We start from the raw sequence: 23,316 nt of genomic DNA, 5'->3' as shown, positions 1-23,316 counted from the left end.
GACCAGATTAGCTGAAAAATGGCTATACGGAAAATTCGTTATAATAATTTTTGGCCCAGGAACTTTGAGAGCTCCCTTTTGAATGTCTGTTTTCTTGGCTTTATTACAGCTGGGATAATTATAATAAAATACCTCCTAATTTTAAATTGCTTGTAGCACTTTTCCTTTTTAATCTAGTATGCAGTAGTGCTGCCTGTTATACAGCTGCAACTTCCTGTCCCAGTGATGTTAGATTTTCATTGAGGGGGAGATAATGATCTAATTACTCATCCGCTCTGCATTGTGCCAGGAGAAATGAATACAAAATGTTTAAATTAGGTGTAGGATACAGAGCTTGACTTATATTCTGTTTCTTTGTTACATAGTCAGCAGTGGCCGCCTCCTACTCTCAAAGGCGAAGGAGGGGTGGCAAAGGCATCGAGAGCAGAACCAAACTGGTTGAGGTGATGCAGTTTCCATTGTTGCATGATGTGCCAATTACATTTTAAGACATAGGCTGGTACAGGGAATCACCATAGGTAATCGGGACACAGAAATCCTGAAAGCTGCTCCCGTTCTACTGCCCTGCTATTTTTGCTTTTGGAGAGGTAGAATATAGTAAGCTTTCATACCTTCAGTCGTGCATTTTCCTGTTCTGCACCTTTTCGGCTGTAGCAGCAAAAATACAAGCCTTCAGAAATGTTTTGTCTGCTTCGGGCAGCAAGCTACTGCTTTTTGTAGCCCTTTTATTGGTATTTTTAGATGCCAGGCCCTTCTCACAAAGATAGACTTTTTCCTCTGTTGATATGTAGAACATATATTGCTTTTCCACATTGGGCTATCACAATGAGCATATTTTGTAAGCTCAGTCAGGCTCTCTCTTCTGCTCTGTCCCCCTCTTTCTCCAAAAGTAAAAAAATAAAAGGTTATATTAAAAAGTGCAAATGGAATTTTCTTTGTTCCCATGGATGCAGGTAAAAAGTTTAAAAGCCCTAGTAAAATTAGTGATTTTGGATGAGATCTGCCTAGGCCTTCTGAATTAAAATTAGATAACATTGCAGCTATTTCCAGATGAGCTATGCTTTGATTTATGAACTTACAGAAATTAAACAGAAGCATTCTGCTTGCAAATGGGAATGCCCATCTGTAGTTGTCATTCACATATACAAATCACATGTTTAGTTGTTAGGTTCCTTTCTGCCACACTAGTGTGTTCAAATTAATAGGGACTTGAAGTTAGTCTATTCTTATGATTGTAGCAGAATACTTTGTGCCAGTAACTGAGGTTGGACTTCGCCATCGGACATGGGACCTTTGGCATGCAGTTTTGTGCTAGCCAGTTCTTTGTATTTCTGATCTGTTTAGCAATAACACGGAGTTTAAAGTGCACTTTGGATGTCACTGCCTGCTGCCTCAGGCTACGGATTTCTAACATCCATTGGCTATTACAGGATTTTCATGAGCTAACAGATTATCAGGACAGTCCTTTTTACTTGAGATAGGATGAGAAATGCAAATGAGCTCTGGAAGAGGAGTGCTGAGGAGAGTGGATCAACTTTCACTGAAAATGCAGTGCGGGCAGGGCTGGCAAGAACTAGATATGCTGCGGATATCCATGTTATTCAGGCTTCTTTTCAGACCTCTGCCACTGGGGCTCAAACCAAACCTGCTGTTCTGGACTACACTTTTGGAACCAAGCCTAATATGAAAAACTAGGATGAATTCTATGAAAAACGAGGATGGTGATACTAGCTGGTGGTCAGAGAGCTACCTAAGCCACAAAGCGGTTCTGTTTCCTTCTTAGAGACAAATTCCTGGGTACAAATGGAGGAATATTTTTTTTATGAGAGTAGATCATTAACTCATTTTCCCTGGGGGTTCATCTGACTGTATTGGGAATTTGGGAGCCGTGTTGTAAGAAGCACATTTTAAATTGCAGCATTTTCAGTCAAGTAGATTGTTAGTCAAAAAAAATCAAGCAGTCTGGCGAAAATTTTGTGTATGTATGTTGGATACCGTGAATCTTAACAGAGGAAGAGAGTTCCAATGCAGGAAAAAGTTCATTGCTTGTAAAACACAAGTAAGAACCTTTTTTTCCTTCAGGGGAAAGAAACGCCAAAGGGGAGCAAGTGTGTTCCTCTTCTGGAAGCTGCAGCATAGTTCAGATGTTTGTTTATGACTTTATGTGGAGGAGTTGAAAATGTTACACACTCCGGCTGCTTATCACCACCAGTCACCAGAGGTTTATTGCACCTCAGCTCAGTCAACAGGGTACAAAATATGAACATTGTTTAATAAGCTTCAGTGGAAAATCAGACACATAACTAATGAAAGTGGGTTTTACTTGTTTAAGGAAGGATGTCTGACTTTTGCACAGAAATGTATGAGATACATGCTCGTATTTAGTTCTGTTGGCTTCACTCTATGGGGGGAAATTTATACAAGAATTAGCAAGTGACTTGGTATGTGTGTGAGGGCATAGACTGTTTACACCACTCCAGTGTTTTGCAGCATGGCTGTATATTAGGTCTTTTAACCTTTCCTGGTTTATTTGTCATTTAAAAAAATGTCTGATAGGTTTAGGAATGAAATATGATCAAATTCTAATGGCTTACTCTGGAAGCACCTATCAGCTGAGCAACTGTAATGGAGCACTCCTGTTGTCTACTCATGTTTCTGGTTGAAGTATGTTGCCTTTTTCACATAGTTTAAGCTAAGTTTATTGACCTTATTTACTGTGATGCGTTAGTACTCAGTAACCAATGCTTAGAGTGGCTCAGCTGATGTGCAGTTAGTTGTCATGCTACCAGAACTCTCCTGTGTGCTTCAGGCTTTTTGATCTCCATTCTCTAGAGAAGTATTCAATATTCTACAGAAATGAAGCAAAATGGAACAGCATAAAAATTAGGATCATGCTTTTGGAGCAACAATATTTTTCCTTTGGGCAAGGAATATAAAAACTGGTTTTCATGTAGGCAAAGAGAAAGAATCTTTTTATAAAGATGCTTAAATTATGTACTAACAAGACTAATAGTCAGCTATCAATATCCCCATGTACTTTATGATGTATTTGTTTTCATTATTTTTATGTACAATTTTCTATCAGGGTTTTAAAGCTAGCGTTATTTTTGCCTACCAGCTGACAAAAATGTGCAGACTAAGATTTCTCAACTTGTCGTCACTACGTTTTCCTTACAGAACTAAAAGGGAACTCCTGGATCATAAAATCCATGTGCAATGTCATAAAATTGTGTTGATCAACTAGTCAAAAGCAGTTTTAAAGCCACTACTTCTATGAGGAAGAAGCCTAGAATGTTGTTATTTGGATGGCTAGAAATTGTCATTTAAAGGTGTAAGAATGACAACTATGTATTTGAATTACCTTCTTGCCATACAAATTTGTCACTGACTATACCAAGTTTGCAGAAAATCTGACAGCCTTAGTAATCAACAACTCAAAGCTACTTTATAATGAAACTACATACTAAATTCAAGTCACTTTTCCTACAAAATGTGCATTTTATTAATATGCGCATTACAGGCAATAGGTAATAAAATATCTAGTGATCCATTAATTGCACAAAAGAAAATTGCAAGGTTATTGTTTTTTCATGTTCTATCTTCATGGTTAATGTACACTTTTCAGTGACACCATAACTGTACCTCTCTCCTAATATTTTCTTTAACCGGTATATAGATACCAGTATTTTACAACTGAGAAAATTATACCCAAGTTAGAAGTCAATGCCAACTCATCTTAAGACATTCTTGCTTAAATGTTCTAAAGCTGTGTATTTAGGCTTTTGAACACTTCAGAATTGTGTATGCTATGTAAAATACTTTTTTCCTTAAAGCATCCTTGCAATGCACTGTACGATCCTTGTCCCCTGGTTTTTGAGATGAGGAATGTGTACTGGAGAACATTACAGCTCCCTGCCCACTTGTGCACCCAGATGGGTGAATGCAGTCAGGGTGCGGCCAGGGAGTATAGACAAGTTGGAGTACTGGCAAGTGTCTCTTGGTCATCCAGTACAGTCATTGTTCACAATATAAACATGACACTCTCAAAAACCCATGGGGCTTAAAGCTTTAAATTTGAATGCTTAAAAAATTAAAATTAAAGCATAATTAAAAATTAGCATAAGCTTTAATATTTGTACTGGACTGTTATCGTAGAACCATAGAATGGTTTGGTTTAGAAGGGACCTTTAAAGGTCATCTGGTCCAATGCCCTTGCATGGACACATTCAACTAGATGAGGTTGCTCGGAGACCTCAGAGTTGTTTATTCAGACCAATTTAAATTTTGCAGACTATTTCCACTTTTTCTGACTATAAATGGTGGTTACATTTTGTTGGTTTTGTGATCATCAACACAATCTCAGGAAGTGTCCAGCATATGCTTAATATACATATGCTTAAAGAGAATGTCTTCCTGAAATGGAAATGTGAGTATGGCTGTATTCAGTCTAGCTCCATTTTACTGTTACAAGTATTCAGGTAAAAATTACATGGGAACATGAGTAACAGCATAGTTATTATAGAGCCCTTTAACTACATGATAATATGTTGATTCTGACTCCTACAAGACTACTTTGAAAGGGAGGAGAGAAACTGAAAGAAAAATATCTTTTAAAAAACACTGTATGCTGAGGTCCATCTGAGCCAGTAGTTTGTCTCTGATGGTGTCCAGAGAGTTACAGGAATATGGCATGCCTCTAGTGCACTTGTGCAAAGTATTCTCCCCACCTGCAGTGATTTGTGCGAGTTTTCCAGAGACTGGCAAAGTATCTTGGTACTTAATAGCCCTTACTGGATTTTTCTTCAATGAATTTGTCCAATCATTTCTTGATTCCATGTGACCTTTTAGTGTTACAGACTCCTGTGACAGGACGCATGTACTTAGCTAAATATAACATGACATACAGTCTTCCGTTTTTTTAACATGCCACCTCCTAGCTGTTTTGTAGTTCATATATTAAGAAAGGTGATGAGTGATCATTTGGTATTTACATTCTCCATTATACTTCTGACTATAGACATGACACAGATGAGGTTCAGTTTGAGATTAGAATACTTTAATTTAGTGTCCTTCATGTGTACTGTATGCCCAAGCTGCCAATGTAATCAGTAGAGCCTAGAGAATAATTTAGTAGACCAGCTGTTAGGGACTGAACTCAGTTTCATGAGCTATCTAAAACTAGTGTCATTTGAGAATTGAGCATAATAAGCCTAGTTCCAGAAAAGCATAGTTATCCTGCAAAGCCTGTGACACATTTGTCAACTCCTGTGTGGATGTTTCAGGTGCCTATGGTACCAGATCTCTGAGGTTAGGCAAGTGAGTCGGGACCTCAGTGTCTACCTCAGTGAGCTAACATGCAGCAGTCCAGGTCCCAGGCTGCGGGGAGTGCCTGAGCCTGTCAATCCTGGCGGAGGGCAGCAGTGACAACACCTGTGTGTGCTGCAATCAGCTGGATGAGCTGCTCAGCCTGGTGGCGGAACTCAAAGAAGAGGTCGAAAGATTAAGAAGTATTAGGGAGTGTGAAAGAGAAATTGATTGGTGGAGTAGTACCTTGGCACCCATGAAGCAACAGGAGCAAATGGAGGCTCCAAACAAGGCAGGCAATCTGTCATCCTCTTGCTACCAGGCAGAAGGAGGGGACCTAAGTAATGGGGGAGGCTGGAAACAGGTCCCTGCTCATGGAGGCAGGTAAATCCTCTCCCGACCTCCCCCACCCTCCATGGTGTCCCTTCACAACAGATTTGGGGCCCTGGAACTTTTGAATGAAGAAGAGAAGGAGGAATAAAATGAGACAAACAAGGAGGAAGACCAAGGTCCACCAAGGCTGGTTCGTTCTGGACCAGGTATTAAAACCAGTTCTGAAAAGAACCCCAGAAGAGTCATTGTAGTGGGTGACTCCATTCTGAGGGGTGTCGAAGGCCCAATATACAGACCAGACCTGCTTCATGGGGAAGTCTGCTGCCTCCCTGGGGCCCGGGTCAAGGACCTCACGGCAAAACTCCCCGCTCTAGTGAGACCCAAGGACTACTACCCTCTCTTAGTTTTTCAGGTAGGTAGCGACGACATTACCAGGAGAAGTCCTAAAGCAGTGAAGAGAGATTTCAGGTCCTTGGGGAAACTGATTAAGGGGTCAGGGGCACAAACTGTGTTCTTTTCCATCCCTTCAGTTGTGGGGATGGATGAAGAAAAGTACAGGAGAACTCAACAGATGAACTTGTGGCTCCAAGGCTGGTGTTACCGTAAGGGCTTCGTATTTTTCAGTCATGACTTGATATACAGGATGCCAGACCTTTTGGCATTAGATAGGATGCCCCTGTCCCAGAGGGGGAAAAGGATCTTGGGGCAGGAGCTAGCTGGGCTCGTTGACAGAGCTTTAAACTAGTTTTGAAGGGGGAAGAGGGGCAAAACACCAGCCCATCTGAAGTGCATGTATACCAATGCACACAGCACGGGTAACAAACATGAGGAGCTTGAAGCCATGATGAAACAGGCTATTACAGAAACATGGTGGGATGTCTCCCATGACTGGAGTACACCAGTTGATGGCTATAAGCTCTTTAGGAGGGATAGACAAGGAAGGAGAGGCGGTGGGGTGGCGCTGTATGTTAGGGGCTGTTATGATTGCTTTGAGTACAAGTGTAGCGAAGACAGGGTGGAGTGTCTTTGCGTTAGAATCAAGGGGAAGGCCAACAGGGCAGATGTTGTAGTAGGAGTCTACTGTAGGCCACCCACCCAGGACAGAGAGGTGGATGAAATATTCTATAGGCATGTAGGAGAAATCTCACAATCACTTGCCCTTGTTCTTATGGGAGACTTTAACTTCCCAGACATCTGCTGGAAATACAACACAGCAGAGCGGGACCAGTCCAGGAGATTCCTGGAATGTGTGGGAGATAACTTCCTGATGCAGCTGGTGAGTGAACCGACTAGAGAAGGTGCCCTGCTGGATCTCCTCTTTGTGAACAGAGAAGGACTGGTGGATGATGTGGCAGTTGGAGGCCAACTAGGGCACAGCGATCATGAAATAAGAGTTTTCTATTCTTAGAGAGGCCAGGAGAGGGGACAGCAGAACTGACATCCTGGACTTCCAAAGGGCTGACTTTCTCTTGTTTGGACACCTGCTTGACAGGATTCCTTGGGAGACGATCCTGAAGGGTATAGGGGTCCAGGAAGGCTGGACACTCTTTAAGAAGGAAGTCTTAATGGCACAGGAGCAGGCAGTCCCCAGGTGCTGTAAGAGAAGCTGGTGACAGAGAAGACCACCCTGGGTGAGCAGGGAGCTTTGGCTGCAACTCAGGGAGAAAAGGAGAGTTTACAGCTTTTGGAAGAAGGGGCTAGTGACTCACAGTGATTACAAAGACATTATGAGGCTATGCAGGGTGGAAATCAGGAGGTCTAAAGCCCAGCTGGAAGTTAATCTGGCTTCAGCAATCAAGGATAACAATAAATATTTCTATAAGTATGTGAGCAGCAAAAGAAAGACGAGGGAGAGCCTCCATCCCCTGCTAGACGCAGGAGGAAACCTGGTAACAAGTGACAAGGAAAAGGCTGAGGTGCTTAATGCCTTCTTTGCTTCAGTCTTTTATAACAAGACTAGTTATATTGAGGGAATCCAGCCTCCTCAGCCAGAAGACAGAGACTGGGAGAACGACCCCCCTGCATTCCAGGAGGAGATAGTCAGTGACCTACTGCATCACATAGACACACACAAGTCTATGGGACCGGATAGGATACACCCGAGGGTGCTGAAGGAGCTGGCTGGGGTGCTCGCCAAGCCGCTTTCCATCATTTACCAGCAGTCCTGACTGACTGAGGAGGTCCCGACAAATTGGAAATTGGCCAATGTGACACCCATATATAAGAAGGGTCGGAAGGATGATCTGGGAAATTACAGGCCTGTCAGCTTGACGTCGGTGCCTGGGAAGCTTATGGAGCAGCTCATCCTGAGTACCATCACACAACACATGCGGGACAACCAGATGATCAGGCCCAGTCAGCATGGGTTTATGAAAGGCAGGTCCTGCTGATCATGCTGATTGATGACAAACCTGATCTCCTTCTACGACAGGGTGACCTGCTTATTGGATGAGGGAAAGGCTGTGGATGTTGTTTACCTTGACTTCAATAAGGCCTTTGACACCGTTTCCCACAGCATTCTCCTGGTGAAACTGGCTGCTCGTGGCTTGGATGGGCACACACTTTGCTGGGTAAAAAAACTGGCTGGATGGCCGGGCCCAGAGAGTTGTGGTGAACGGAGTTAAATCCAGTTGGTGGCCGGTCACGAGTGGTGTCCCCCAGGGCTCGGTTTTGGGGCCACTCCTGTTTAACGTCTTTATTGATGATCTAGACGAGGAGATCGAGTGCACCCTCAGTAAGTTTGCAGATGACACCAAGTTGGGTGGGAGTGTTGATCAGCTTGAGGGTAGGGAGGCTCTGCAGAGAGACCTGGACAGGCTGGAGCGATGGGCTAAGGCCAGCTGTAGGAGTTTCAATAAGGCCAAATGCCGGGTTCTGCACTTGGGCCACAACAACCCCCAGCAGCGCTACAGGCTTGGGGAGGAGTGGCTGGAGAGCTGCCAGTCAGAGAGGGACCTGGGGGTGTTGATTGACAGCTGGCTGAACATGAGCCAGCAGTGTGCCCAGGTGGCCAAGAAGGCCAATGGCATCCTGGCTTCGTATCAGAAATAGCATGGCCAGCAGGGACAGGGAAGTGATCTTACCCCTGTACTCGGCACTGGTGAGGCTGCACCTCGATTCCTGTGTTCAGTTTTGGGCCCCTCACTACAAAAAGGACATTGAATTACTCGAGCGTGTCCAGAGAAGGGCAACGAAGCTGGTGAAGGGTCTGGAGCACATGTCGTACAAGGAGCGGCTGAGGGAACTGGGGCTGTTTAGTCTGGAGAAGAGGAGTCTGAGGGGAGACCTCATCGCCCTCTACAACTACCTGAAAGGAGGTTGCAGAGAGCTGGGGATGAGTCTCTTTAAGCAAGTAACAAGCAATAGGCCAAGAGGTAATGGCCTCAAGTTGTGCCAAGGAAGGTTTAGACTGGATATTAGGAAACATTTCTTTACAGAACGGGTTGTTAGGCGTTGGAATGGGCTGCCCAGGGAGGTGATGGAGTCCCCATCCCTGGAGGTGTTTAAGAGTTGGGTTGACATAGCGCTGAGGGACATGGTGTAGTTGGGAACTGTTAATGTTGGGTTGATGGTTGGACTAGATGATCTTCAAGGTCTTCTCCAACCTAGACGATTCTGTGAATCATCCTCAGGACTCTCTCAGTTTTACTGACTGGATCTCTGGTGATGGAGTATAATGGGAGTTTACACGAATGGCACACCAGTGAACACCTAAATCCCAGTATTTTAATCTCTTAACAAAGTTATCTCATGTTCCTTTCTCAGCTGTGTCTCTTTCAGAGTTGGAGAGTCGTGTTTTATTGTTACTTCTTACATGGAAGCTTTTATCATAATTGATTATTCTTGTTGCTTTTTAGTATACATTTTTTCAGTTCAGTGAGACTGTGCTTAAGGGGAGCGGGGAACCATAGCTGTGTGCTGCGTACAAGATGTGGGTGAACCATAGGCTTATGGTTGTGATATAGGGAGGTTTTTTCATTTGTTTTGCATTTGTTGCTTAGAAGTCCCATTACCTAGCTGTCTGACTGCTGTCTTCATTGTATATTTTTATAGCTCCAAGATTTCTTTTCTGAGCAATACCAGATTCTGTCAGTGTATGGAAAATGTAATTTGTTCCTTTAAAGTACATTACATTTATCTACACTGAACTATGTCTTTTTACCACTGTGTTTGTGAGGTTCCTCTGCAACTCCTGTAGTCAACTATCACTTTTGACATTAACTTATTTTTCAAAATTTTAATGGATGTATTCATTAGGATAGCTGCTAGTACAGCACTTTAGAGACTCTATTCATGATCTCTATTCTGAAAACTGACTACTCTGAGAATATCTTTAGTCATAACAAAATAAGAGTATGAACTATGTATTACTAGGATGAGAAAACTGTAAGGCAACTGAAATCTCCACAGCCCCAAGAATACTGTGCTTTTCTTTTTTAAAAGTGTATACATAATAAACTGCAAAGAAAAAAAGTGACAACCCTTTTGTTAACATAGTAGCAACAGAGGGTCTGTGACACTTTCACATGTATTCCCACTGTTGAATTTGCTTACAGCAGTAAAGACCTTAAACTTTGGTGCCTGTAGTAGTAGAAACTGGTATTATTAATTCATGGATAGCTGAGGCATTTGGTGGTTTTTTTTCTTAGTTAGCAAAGTATGTAGAACATAAAGAGAAATCCTTTTAAATTTTTTAAATTCCTCTATCAGAATTTTACCTGTAAACTACAGGAGGGTAAGAATTTGATCCAATCTGTATAATGCTTTAGTCTGGAATAGGAAGAAACAGGGCCTATTTTATCTATGCTTATTATAAATCTACATTGAAGGCAAAACCTGCAATAAACATTGGGTTTTAAATAAATTATAGTATTTGTTTCCACAAAAAGATGTATTTGGTTGGGAAAATATGTTTCACTCTGGGCTGTAATTAAATCAATGATTCTACAGTTTATATTTGTAAGATTTCCAAATTCTACTGTATTTAAAGTAAGGAAATACTTTGAAAAACAGGAATCAAATGAGAAATTACTTGACAAATTTGTTTGTTTACTGCTTTTATTGTAAAATTGGAAAATATTGCTTTATCATAATCAGTAACAAGATTTTAAAAGATACTTTGGAAGGATAAAGTTTCATATGAATATCTAGATTCATAAAAAAAACCCTCAAACCAACTCTTTGAAAGCACTGAACATAATGTCTGCAATTTTACACTCCTTAAAGATTTTTAAAAATCTGGGATGTAATAAAACATTTTCACAAAATTGAGTGTTATTTTGGCAAATGAATTCTATCACCACTGTATTTAGGTCTGATTAATGAGATGCATAAGCTTATATTTTTGAAGCATAATAGAGATCAAACTTCTGGGATATAAATCTATCAAGCTCTTTTATAATTTTTAGATATGTAACAAAAAACAGACACCTAAATTATCAGTAAATTGAATGGAAATAAGGCCTTTTTGTTCCTTCTATTGAGACAGAATTGTACTAAAATTTCACCTGGACTACATGACCTTAAAATGGACAAGCAGAGGGCATAGTTATAAATGTAGCTTGTGTCAAAGAAATATTCTATTTCTTGCATGTTATCTTTCTGAAACAGCTTCATAAATCGGAGTTGAACTCATTCAAGACTGTAAAAGCCAAAGATTTATGGGGATGTTTGAGATCTCAAGGAGTTAGACAAGAATGTCACCAAGACAGAGATTTCAAATATTGAACAAAACGGACTCTGAAATCAAACAATTTGTCCTTTCTGCTTGTCTGCATATGTGTGTGTGTTGATTTACATTGATTTATCGATGAATAAGCATAATCTTTTAAAGTGTTTTCATCTAGTTCTGTGGTTTTTAATAGAGAGAAATTTTACCTAATTTAGCTTTTACAAAAAATAATGCGATCCTCTCTGACAGCATTTGAATATAGCTCAACCAGATAAATACTCCCAGGATGAATTCAATTCACCTCAGGGAGAACAAAGGAATAGAAATATATTTCATGTAAATGTCATGCTGACTGATTTTATTTATTCTAGTTTTTAATTGCATACAAAATCTACAAAAAAATAATAGTGCTTTTTCTATTTAAGTTTTGCAAAATTATTTCAAAGTTATGTAGAAAAGGGTTTTGACGGATAAGGTACAACATGAGTCAGGAACTGTAAAAAAGCAGTTTATAACATCACATTGTAGGGAGGCAGATGCTACAAAGGTCTGGGCTACAGCTTGCATTATTTCACATATTAATTAATGACCTGGAAGTAAAAATAAACAACGTATTAAAATTAACAGATGATACTAATTCAGAGGGAGTCATAAACACCTAAACAAGATGGAAATTAAAAAGAAATCTAGATGGAAGACAAAATAAACTGCATTCAGTTTGGGGAAAAAGCTTGTTTTTCCAAAATCCTGCATGAAAGCAGGTGTGCATGGTATCTGTATGCCCAGCACCTGTTTTGGTTCATAAAGTGTTGGTAAAACAACATGAAGTGGGTATACAGAAATGAAGACAATATGAACTGAAACATTAGGGCAGGATGGAGAGAAACCCCAGAGAACAGACTAACAGAGGAAAATTAATCCATTTCAGCCTCTGAGAATTAAAACTTGTCTCTTCCTTCTGTATGGGACTCTCTCAGCTCTATAGAAGAAGGAAGAGCTGGGCAGTTGGGTAAGCACAAGAAACATTAACAAAACAACCAGACACCTGAAGCAATTCACTACTACCTGACTTAGACACCTGTATTGAAAAGGAAAATATTTTCCTTTGGAGGCACCTGCCTTTCCATATTGACTAACCTACACTAGATGTGTAATGATTACATGGGTGATGTTAGGTGAGCCAAGTCCCCTCTCTTGTATGCAGGAAACATTCTTCTGAGAATGAAATTCATAGGGGTTTTATTGGCATTTCCTTACAGTAATTACTAGTGGCCTCCTCTGACCTCCTTCTGTGGTAGCTGTGTTTTAGATGAACCAGTTTTTCTCAAAATTTCCATGTCAGAATGGGAGGAATCTTTAGTATTTCTATGACTGTCTAGGAAGATATATTTCTTGAGATGCTGAGGAGGCACTGCTTACAACCAGAGTCATAGTAGGTAGATTTGTGACCAGTGTAAAAAGAAGGGATTAAAGTTGAGTAGATTGCATAGAACAGTTCCATAAGAAATTTCAGTAATAAACTGCATGTGAGCTTCCCAGCAGAGGTGTCTCTGTCTAGAATTAACTTTTGTGATTCTACAGTATATTTTTGCTTTGCTGAAATTGTTGGGATGCGGTATTGGTGCCTTTTTTAGCACCTGCTCTGCTTGTGGAAACAGTCTTGCAATATAGTTTTACTTTCCCAATTCTTAAGTTGACTGGCAATTATTCTGCTTAGTTTATTAGAAACTATAAAATACGAATGAGGGACAGCTGGATGTCTCTGTAGTAAAATTTAGTCCAGGACTAATCGTATGTTCGATCACACTTGAAAGATCAAGTGCAATACATAGGCCACTGGAAGACTAAAAAATCATAAGGCAAATTAAAAAAAAAAAAACTACAAAATATAAACAACATTCCATGTGATTTTAAAGATATTTTTGTAATTTTAGCTTCTGAAACACTTCTAGATGTTTGGAATGCCAATTTTTTTAAGGCTTCTCTCATATAAACACATAAATGGGTAATGTTATCGACAGTTCCTGCAACAATTTGGGTGCATAAAATTATTCTTGTGCTTTCAGGAAGCCACAGAGGACACAAGGAGAGATATGAGACTTAGTTCATGAGGTGCCTGATCATATGTTACAGTGGTCTCCTTCAGTTGAAATCAGCATAGGTGTAAAATTGGATCAGCACTGTAGCTAATCATAGCCTAGGCCTGTACCTTAATTAAAAGATATTCTTCCTTATTCAGTGTTAGAAAGAACAAAACATACTTATTAGAGTATTAATTAGTAAGTTACGGGAGCTGGTTTTATTTTCTAATCTGTATAGTTACAGTGACAGAGGAGGCTAACGGGTGCAGAGCTTACTTTTAATAATTTCTCTGTCCTTTACTTTAAAAGAGACCCTTTTAAGACTGACATGTTTAGATACCTCACTCTGCTTTGGTCTGCTTGGGAGGTAGACAAGACAGAATTCATACAAATTCACCTGCTAGTGAAGATAAGATATACTGTTACCAGTGAAAAGGAGCTGATGCAGTCAGCTGGGCTCAGTGGGCCTCTAGCGAGCTAAGGAGCAACTGGAACTTGTCTCCTTCCCTGCTTTCTTTAGGGTGCTGCCAGGAGTACCCTGTTTGGCACCCCCCTCCAGGGCCTTTTCTTATTCTTTTGCTTTTTTTTTCCCTTTAGCCCTTCTCAGTCAGGAAGGATTTGTGCCTGCTAGCTTGGGCCTGAAGGAAGAACTCTTACAATAATTTGCCTTTCTTTGATCCTTCTTATCATCCTCACTCCTCACCTTCTATACCAAACTGTCTTAACTTTTTATTCATCTAGTAAAGCAACTTGCTAGAACCATTTTTTTTCATTCTGATAGTCAGGTTCCCACGAGAGTAGTGTTTAACACTACCGTAGGAAGACAGAACGTTCTTTTTTGGTTTGAATGCTTTAGCTTTGTCTTCACTGATGAGGTGCAGTTGAATGTTTTCTTTTTTATTTTACATCACCATAAAGAAAAGAAGGTAAATGCCATTTAAATTTACATCATTTGGGGGATAAAATAGGACTAACAAGATGTATTCATATTCACTGCACTGTTAATGTTCATGTGTATATGTGTGTAATAGTGTTTTTACCAACCTGTCATAAATCTCAGTTGCTGTAAAATCAGTACAGTGTTTCCCAATACATTCAGGTTTGGAGAGCTGTAAGGAGGCAGTAGCCATTGGTATTATGTTAGTAACTGAAAGAGTAATGTAGCACTCTTTTCATTTGAAAGCAATTCTGTATTGTCAAACTGATCGATTTCAGAGCTGATTTAAAAAAGCTGTTTATCAACACAACTGTTCAGAGGTTTATACCACATTAGCCAGCAGTATATACACTTGTAAAGTACAGATGCTGAAATAATTTTTCAGTGTTTTTCCTTCCAGCACATAAAGTCACAGATTCATCTCACATAACTCCAGTCTCTTAAATGAGGTATCTGGAACAGGATATAGTAGCTATATTCAGTAGGGAGTGAAAGGCATGTGTGAGGGGCTTAAATTTCATAAAGTACAGAGAAGCTGCCCTCTAAAAATTAAATCTCTTAAGAAGGTTAAGATACTGAGGGATCAGTTTCAGCACTCAAGCTTGAAGATTAAATTTAAGGGCATGCATTTTCAAGTCAAAATTCTTCATTGTGGTTCTAGCCACTATTGAAAAGAAGTGTAGGAATAATACATAGAGCAGGGAGGCCAGTTTTTTCCATTTTTTTAGATAACTCACTTAAGATGTTGATGATGGTCTAATGCTAAATGGAACTGGGGAAATCTCTGTGATTAAGTCAGACTTAAGAGGAACCCAAATTCCACCATCAGCCTGAACACAACATAATATGAGACAGGCAGTGCTGATTTACTAGATAAATTAGTCGTTAAGAGTGGAAGTCTTTGAGTCACAAAGGCTGGATGTTCATCTTTGTTTTGCTGGTGGAATGAAACACAGAAATGTGATCATCAACATCTGACCTACTTGACTGAAGTGTTGCCCAAACTAACTACCAGTTACTCTAAACCCATGGGCAAAACTAGTGTTCTCCTTGTAGTTTTTATGTCTGTCTCGTTAAGAAAGATTCATAGAGTGATTTTTAGTTATGGTGATAAGGAATCTGCTCAGTATCCTGCAACTATTTCTGTTTCAAAGGAAAAATGGTTAAAAATAACAGAGAAGAATTAACAACATGTAATCTAAGGGCCAAAACTATACATATCTAAATGCAGACAATGACTTCTTGTCTGCTTGTCTTCTAGAGTATGATGCTGTTACTCTCTTTTGTCACGTATTTATCCAGAAATGTATCCAGGCCTTGTTTTGCATTTGTGACTTTTTAAGATTTCTGTACTTAATTCATTACTGCCAGGGAGGAAGTTAACTACACACGAGATGTATTTGTTTGTTTGCTTTCATTTATGGATGACTGAAATTCAATATGTTATTCATATACAGATACCACAAAAAATGGTTAGACATAGCCAAGCAAATTCAATAATTCCGGAGACATCCTCAGGGCTTATACAACACAGACTACAGACTTGTGACGCTTATTGTTGTCAAGACACCTATTAGTCTCTCAGTTGAGGCTTTCCCTGAGGAAATATTGAAGATTACAGGGCCAAAATTCTAGTATACTTAAAGAATAAGTTGTGACCTTGCTTCTGTATTTATTTATGTACTTGAGACTATTATTTTCTCAAACATTGTCTAGGAATCTTTTGATTAACCTCTATGAGCTCAGGCCAGACTGAAAGCATCTGTCATAACTTGTATACAAATTCCAAACTTAGTTTTGTAGAACAGTAAGTTCTCTCTAAAAAAAACCCCAACCAACCAACCAAGTGGAAAACCTCCACGCATATGTTAATACATAATGTGTTGTTCCCCTTGAGTTAGATAACTATGCCCAGTAGAAACTGATTTAGGCCCCCTGTGACCCAATGGGGGCATGAAAAGACAAGCATGTGTCTTTTCAAGGCAGTTACTATGTTTTGCAATTATATATGACTGTCTTGTAAGCTTAACACGCACATTTACCATTTTTGACTCTGAATTCTTCATTTCAGTCTACTATGGGCTTCTCATAGCATTTTCTTTTCAAAACTATAGTAGTGTGCTTGTACAACAACTTCTGCGAGAGGTCTTTGGTGTATGTCATGAGTTATGGACAAAGCCTGCTTGGGGTAATTTGTCTTATAGTCGTGAGAATTCTGCATTTTGTAGAAGAAAATAAAACATCAAAAAGTTTAAATAAATTGTTTTTAAAAATTGCTTTTTGTCATCAGAAGCTTGCTTGAATCTGCTAAAACCTGATTTCTGAGATTAGATGCTACTGAAGTGAGAGAAAAACCCTATTGCCTGAACGCTTCTCAGAATAAAGCCAGAAGGCGATTGCAGTCAAGTAATACCTATCTTGAAATGCTGACCAAGCTAACTTGCCAGGCATACGGCTTCCAGGAGTGCATCTTCAGTGGTGTTTTAGTTGAGTCAGGAGTGCAAAATGTAATCCTCCGTGTAAATTTTCCTTTCATTTACATCACAGACTGATTTTGGTCCACATGAACTGGATGTCAGGACTTCAGGTTTCACTCTACAGATCTGCTACAGCTGGTCCTCAGCACTTGCTAATGCTAAAGGGGCAGGTAGTCCTCCTGCACTGAAGGCTAAGTGAACTGGACTACAAATACAGAGTCAGTTAGGTAGAGAAGGGGCCCTATTTCATTCATTGTATCAAAAATCAAACTAGGGGCATGAAGTGACAACTTGCCAAGAATAAAAAAGGAAATTTCTGACAAAAAGTGAAAAGCAAATGTTGTTTCTTACAGTATTGTCCTCCTTTCCTGTAATGTTTTGTGGTTTATAATTGTCCTTTCTGTTCCTAGTGAAAAAAGCCAACACCACAAAGAAACAACAACCAAAAAAGATTAAACGGTAGCAGTAATCCTCTTTTAGCATATAACACCTTGATAAATACAGTAACTGAATTCATGACTGTCATTTACCAGATACTTTAATTTCCTATTCTTTTTCTTGGTTTATAGGTGATATATGCCCTGAACACTAAGAATGATGAACATGAGGCTAGCATACACGCTCTGAGAGAGGCTCATGAAGAAGAAATTCAGCACATTCTTGCTGAGACAAGGGAAACTATTCTCCAGTGTAAAAGCAAAGCTGAAGAAGAACAAGTGCTGAGGAAACGTATTCAGGCCCTTGAAATTGCAGTAGAACACCACAAGAGGCTAAAGGAAGAAGCCTTGGCAGAGTTAACATTGTGCAAGAAGCAGGTGGAAGAGAGGGAGCCCAGGACAGAAGCAAAACAAGCACAGACAGTCCTTTCTACAAACACGGTAGATACAAATGCAGACTTTGAAAATGAGCTTCTACATTTAAATCGGCAGTCCGATGGACTGCTAAATGAATGCAAAGCATCTAGAAGAGCAAATTTAGATAAAAAAGTAATTTTAGATGAAAAATACAATGTGGAAGGACAAGCTCTAATAAATGAGATTAAAAACCTGAAGAGAGAGAACCAGAGAGCAACTGAAGAATATGCTCAGAAAACAAACAAACTGCAGGCTTCTTATGAGAGAGAAAAAGAGGATTTGAAAAATGCTATGCAGCAATCTGGGGTAGAAACAAAGAAGAATTGTCAGCAAAGAGAAATGGAGCAAAAGAAGAGCTCAGAGGCTGAGGAAGGTTTTTTGCTGCAGCAGGTAAAGAAGCTGGAGGCAGACCTAGAGGAGAAAAGCCAGAAGATAAATGAGAGGAAGAAGGATTCCCAGAAGCTGAAGGAGAGAATTCAGGTAGAATATGAGACTGCAATCCCTATCTCTGCCTGTAAAAGTGCAAATTATCAGTTCTTCAGAATTTGGGGGAGGAGGGGTCTTTTAAGTATATTGAGTCAAATACTTTGTAAGCACTAAAGCAGTTTTAGAGGCTTAGAGGAGAAATAGAAGGGATATAGTGCTGAGAGTTTTAAAGAGTTAAGATGATTAGGAGTTCTCATTAGGAAAACTCTTTGAACACTAGACTTTGTATTTGCTGAGGGAGGAGCGAGGTAAAATTTGTCTCTTGACTGAACAGAGGTTTACCTTTCCAGCCCAGAAATGTGAACAGCAAGCAGGCACTGATGCTAGGAATGAGTACTTACAGAGTACATTCTCCTTTTCCCCTGTGGTTGCCAACAGCAAAGTGCATGGATATGAACAGGGTTAGATAAGAGACCTGAGCTGGCAGGTTAGGAGTCACTTGCCTTGTATCGTATGACCCTTGCAGCAGTGGCTTGTACTAAGCGACATTTAATGAAGTGTCCTTTACACCTGTGAAGCTTTATGTGCTGAGCCATGAAACTTTTACCCTTAGTCCTCACCTCACACTGTGTGTCTATCCTAGCTGGTGTGTGTCTCATACATTTGCAGCACAGCTCTGCAGCCCCTTTCTACTTAATTGCATCATGTGTCAGATGCTGTTTCAGAGGTTGGCACATCATGGGCAATCTGCCATCCAGCTGCATTTGGTACATAAGGTCAGGGTGTGGGAGAGACACTGATGAACTGTGCTGAAGCCAAAGCACCCAGCCATGTGCTGTGCTCAAGAGTTCCACATCCTTCTAATACTATTGGTCCTTCCTACAACATAAACTCACCTACCAGACCTGACCCCAACCATATGACAGCGATCTTGCATATTAGATAAGAAAACACCTTGAAGGTCTAGACTTGGAGTATTTCAGAATTACTATAATTGTTTCCTGATGGGAAAGAAGATTTTTCTCCTTTAGAGTCAGAGAACCCCCGAATCCTGTGGACAGCAGGGTCACCCCAGTCACCTGTGTTCCTCCAAGACAACTCTGACCCTTTTCACCATCTGCCCTCACATCTTGCCTGTCAGTATCATTTTGCTGATGGTGCAGAGTTCTGAGCCACTTTGAGGATGTTCTTTGAGGGAGTTCAGCCTTCAATACAGTTGCTGCCTTTTGTTTCACAGGATCAGAGGGTGACTTGAATATGACTTCCCCAACATTACTCAGACTGTGTAGATCTGAGCAGAACAACCTCTATCTTCTGTAGAAAAGTGGAGAGGATATAATGAATAGCAGAGGTGCAGATAAGCCATTTTTTAAAATTGAGTCAGGGAAATCTGTAATCTCTGTTTTAATAAGGAAAAGTGTCCTGGCTCTGTAGAAGTTTGAAGCAATAGAGGGGAAGAGGGAAAGTAAGATCCTGATTTCATGTGGGTACCTGAAGTAACATTCGGGAGAAATGAGGAATGGAGACATGAAAATTTATGCATGTGGCTTACTGTTCTGATTTATTGTATAAGAATTGCAGTCTTTTAGGAATAAATAATGTAAAACGTGATAGGAACTGGGAATAAGAACGTGGTGTCGTTAGCAATTTAATTTCTAAATTCAGTATCAGCATGATAAAACTGAAATATTTTCTGAGGTACATATGCTCACCTTGTACATTTCAGATCCTCTAAGTCTATGGAATGAGGCTGATTTACATACCACCGGAGCGTATTGCCTTGATTCTTTAAAGAGATAGCCTCAGACTAGGATAAATCTGGAAGAAGGAAAACAGTTATATTCTTTCCAGTTCAAATAAAAAAGTAGAAATTTCTCCTTTCTAAATTGGCTATTTCTGATGCCACCATTAAATACTGCATTTTTTTTCCAGAATTCTGTGGACAATGGCAGACTGGGAAACAGAAACATTTCTTTAATCAGCAATACCTCTGATCATTAGTAAATAGTAGCAAGAAAAGCTATGATAAGGCATGAAAGATAAAAGGACTGATGTTTAAGCAAGATGAATTTCCTGTTTTCTCCTTAGTGTATGCCAAGAGGTTTGAGACCTTTAGATGAAAGGCATCACATTAGTGCACATTTATTATTATTATTGTGGAAGAGAGAATACAAAGGATGACAAGTCATTAAGTCTGATCTGTTCAGTCTAGTTTTGGAAGAATTTTGGCCTATGCCAGATGTAAAACGAACAAGCCTTCCCCTTAGGTTTTCAACTACAGAGAGCATTAAATTCAAGTTAGTTTTAACTCACGAGGTTTTACTCAATATTCACAATCTCAGACATCTTTTAGATGGTAACCCTTGATGAGTGTTCACTTTACAGTGATGCCTACATCTGAGGGAATGGCTCTACATTACACATGTTCTGGCAGCAGAGACAGTTTAAGGGTACGGAACAGCAAAAAATGCATTTAAACCATCTCTGTAGGTGAAAGATTTATATCATGAAACTGTGCCAAGAGAGAAAATGACCATTTATTTCAGATGGAAAAAAAAAAGAACATATGTAATAAATGTAGAAGTAACGTCATGCATATTTTAGGATTTGGAAGTGTAGCTTAAGGGAACACAACAAGAAATTCTGGGATCAAAAGGTATAGTGAAAAAAGAAGTGTAGTCAAAGAGAGAAATACACTTCAAGAGAAGTGAATCCTGCAAAAAGCAGGTGAGATGCTCATTAATGTCATTCTGAAGTATTTCCCTTGTTAGTAGTCACTCACATTGGAAATTCCGCAAGTTATTTATGCTATTTGAAATGTAAATTTTGATACCACAGAAGATATGGAAACTATATTGAATTCCCAAAGCAAAGCTATTTAAGTAGATGAACTGAAACATCAAATAACACAGCTGCAGCAAATGCCTTCTACCAAACAGAGCCAGAACAAAAGCGGCTCTGAAGATGTGCAAGAGCTTAAACAGGTGGTTTGCTCTCAAATATTCAAAGACATGGCAGACCAAAAGTACTGAAATCAATGTCATTTTTCTTTAAAGATGAATGGCTTTTGGGTTATTCTACAGCAGTCAATCCTGTAAGATTCCCAGATCTCTGACCTTACCTAGTGGAACACTGGCTCGTGTTCATAACCTGAAGTACATGAGTTGCTGCAGTGACAGCAAAGAAATTACTGACATCCTTGAGCTAGACCAAGGCAGAGTGTTCAACAACTTCTGTAACCAAAACCTTAAAGAGAACAGGGTCCAAGGCAGGCTTTCTCTGTTGAGGTCAAGTTGGAATACTGATTTTTTAAAAAATTTTTTTTTAATATAGAAAACAGTTCTTCTGAAAAGCTATGCAGAAATAATACCAGGAACGAACTCAGTACAATGAGGAATGTATGTATTCTGAGAGTTCCCTCTCTACAATGTCTACCCTTAAACAATTGTCCATCCCCAAATCTTTTCTGTAATTTTTCCTAGAATATTATTATGCAGCATTCTGGAAAATTAGACCTGGTATCAGAGACATAACAAAACCCAAGTTGTCCTTTGTGCTTTTTCACAGAACTGAGGTTGTCCTTGAGGAAGCCTGCATGATTGGACGCATCCAAACTCAAACCAGAACACCAAAAAACCCCCATCCCTAGACTGCAGAAGACTCATACAGCCCTGAATCACTACAGTTCTACATTGTTAACTAACGTAAAGCCAGTACTTTTTAATGGAGTATATTCACCTAAATAGCATATTGCCTACAAAATAGACTACTACGACCCCAGAATTCTACCCTGGTTTTGTCATATTATATAGCTAGTGTGTTTTATAGACTATGGAAACTGTAGCTATTTAAAAAGAGGGTATGAATAAAAGACACAGAGAACTTGCTTTTTAAAGGCAGGCATCATTCCCATAAAGAAAAGATTTGTCTGAAGGAATAGCTGGTTAAAAGGGCTGGAAGATCTTGTAATGAAGCATACAAAGGGAATCAAGCCAGTCTAAAACTTCATGGAAGCTGAAAGAAAAAAATTCAGAAGGTAGGAATGTTCTTCTATTTATAGATTCTCTAATTCATCTGGTTTTAATCTTATTGGTCACAGTGACATCATCTGAATTATCCTCACTGGAGGCACTTTGAATTAACATAAAATGCAAGGATTTTCTCACTATGGTCTTACTGAAAAAAAAAAAAAGGTGGTGGTGGGGAAAGTCAAGCTGATATATTTCTGTGAAAAGCTCCACAGGCAGGAAGGTGAATTTATCCTTGATGTGATAAACTGCCTTCTTAGCAACATTTATCCTTGCATGCTTTGCACGTGACAGTTGCAGTGATTAATATAAGGTCCCTCCTGAAGAAAAATGTATTCTAGGTGTATTCCAATTTCTGACTTAAATTTCGATGGATTGCTGCTGTGAAATACTCAAATACATTGATTTAATCCAAATTTTGCATTGTTTAGGCAGAGGATCTAATTCTGCAAAGTGTTGGTAAAATGGATTCAGTGTGCTGGTGTTACCAATGAAATGATGACTAGTTACAAACAAATACATGCATGTATACGTTCTTATTTAACTTTAGCCAGAAAGAATGCTCATCATCTTGTGGATCCAGGCAGGTTGCCTGAGCAATACCTTTTCTCAATGTGTTTTAAGTGGCTGAGCTGTAATTTTTGTTGTTGGTATGCATTAGCAGCAATTGGCTCAAGAGATTCTTCAAAGAATTTCACGAGAACTGCTGTCTGTGGCTAAATCCTTTTGCTTCAGGAAGTTAGCAATCTGTAATGTTTCTGTGCAGTAGGAACCTAAATGTGAGCTGAAATCTGTTCAAATGGAGGAAGAACTTGAAACACATGTTTAGTTTTAAGCACATCTTTAATGCTTAGTGAAGCTTGTAATTCAGTGCATGCCCAAGTGGTTTGCCACATTTGGGAATAAACTAAAGAGGAATTTAGTTTCTGTTTCCTAATGTGCTTGTGTGTTTGTCAGACATCTAGACAAAAAAAAAGTTGATTAAAGCAGTCTGTAAAATTGGACAATCAGACTACTGGTCAAGTGTTCTTTAGACCCTTCTTGGTTCTAAGTATATACTTCTACCCATTTTTCCCAGTTTTAATGCTGCTGTACCTTTCTGAGTTCAACATTTACATGGGAATATTCAAATTGCTTGCTGACAAGTTATGAAGTCATAAAAAGCGTGCAGCTCCTATCACTAAATGTTGAGCTTCATAGTACCT

General features: G+C 39.5%; 1 protein-coding gene across 5 annotated transcripts in view; it reads left to right on the top strand.

The window, feature by feature from the left end:
- Positions 1–23,316, top strand: part of FAM184B (family with sequence similarity 184 member B) — a 50,578-nt gene that overhangs the window by 7,455 nt on the left and 19,807 nt on the right. For all 5 annotated transcript variants that reach the window (XM_074822217.1, XM_074822218.1, XM_074822216.1 and 2 more), the window contains exon 3: positions 17,373–18,137. In XM_074822217.1, coding sequence (XP_074678318.1) covers positions 17,373–18,137 — 765 coding nt within the window. The remainder of the gene's footprint in view (positions 1–17,372; positions 18,138–23,316) is intronic.

This window comes from Strix aluco, chromosome 4, assembly GCF_031877795.1.
Source record: "Strix aluco isolate bStrAlu1 chromosome 4, bStrAlu1.hap1, whole genome shotgun sequence".
NCBI lineage: Eukaryota > Metazoa > Chordata > Aves > Strigiformes > Strigidae > Strix > Strix aluco.
This window is presented reverse-complemented; position numbering and strand designations above follow the sequence as displayed.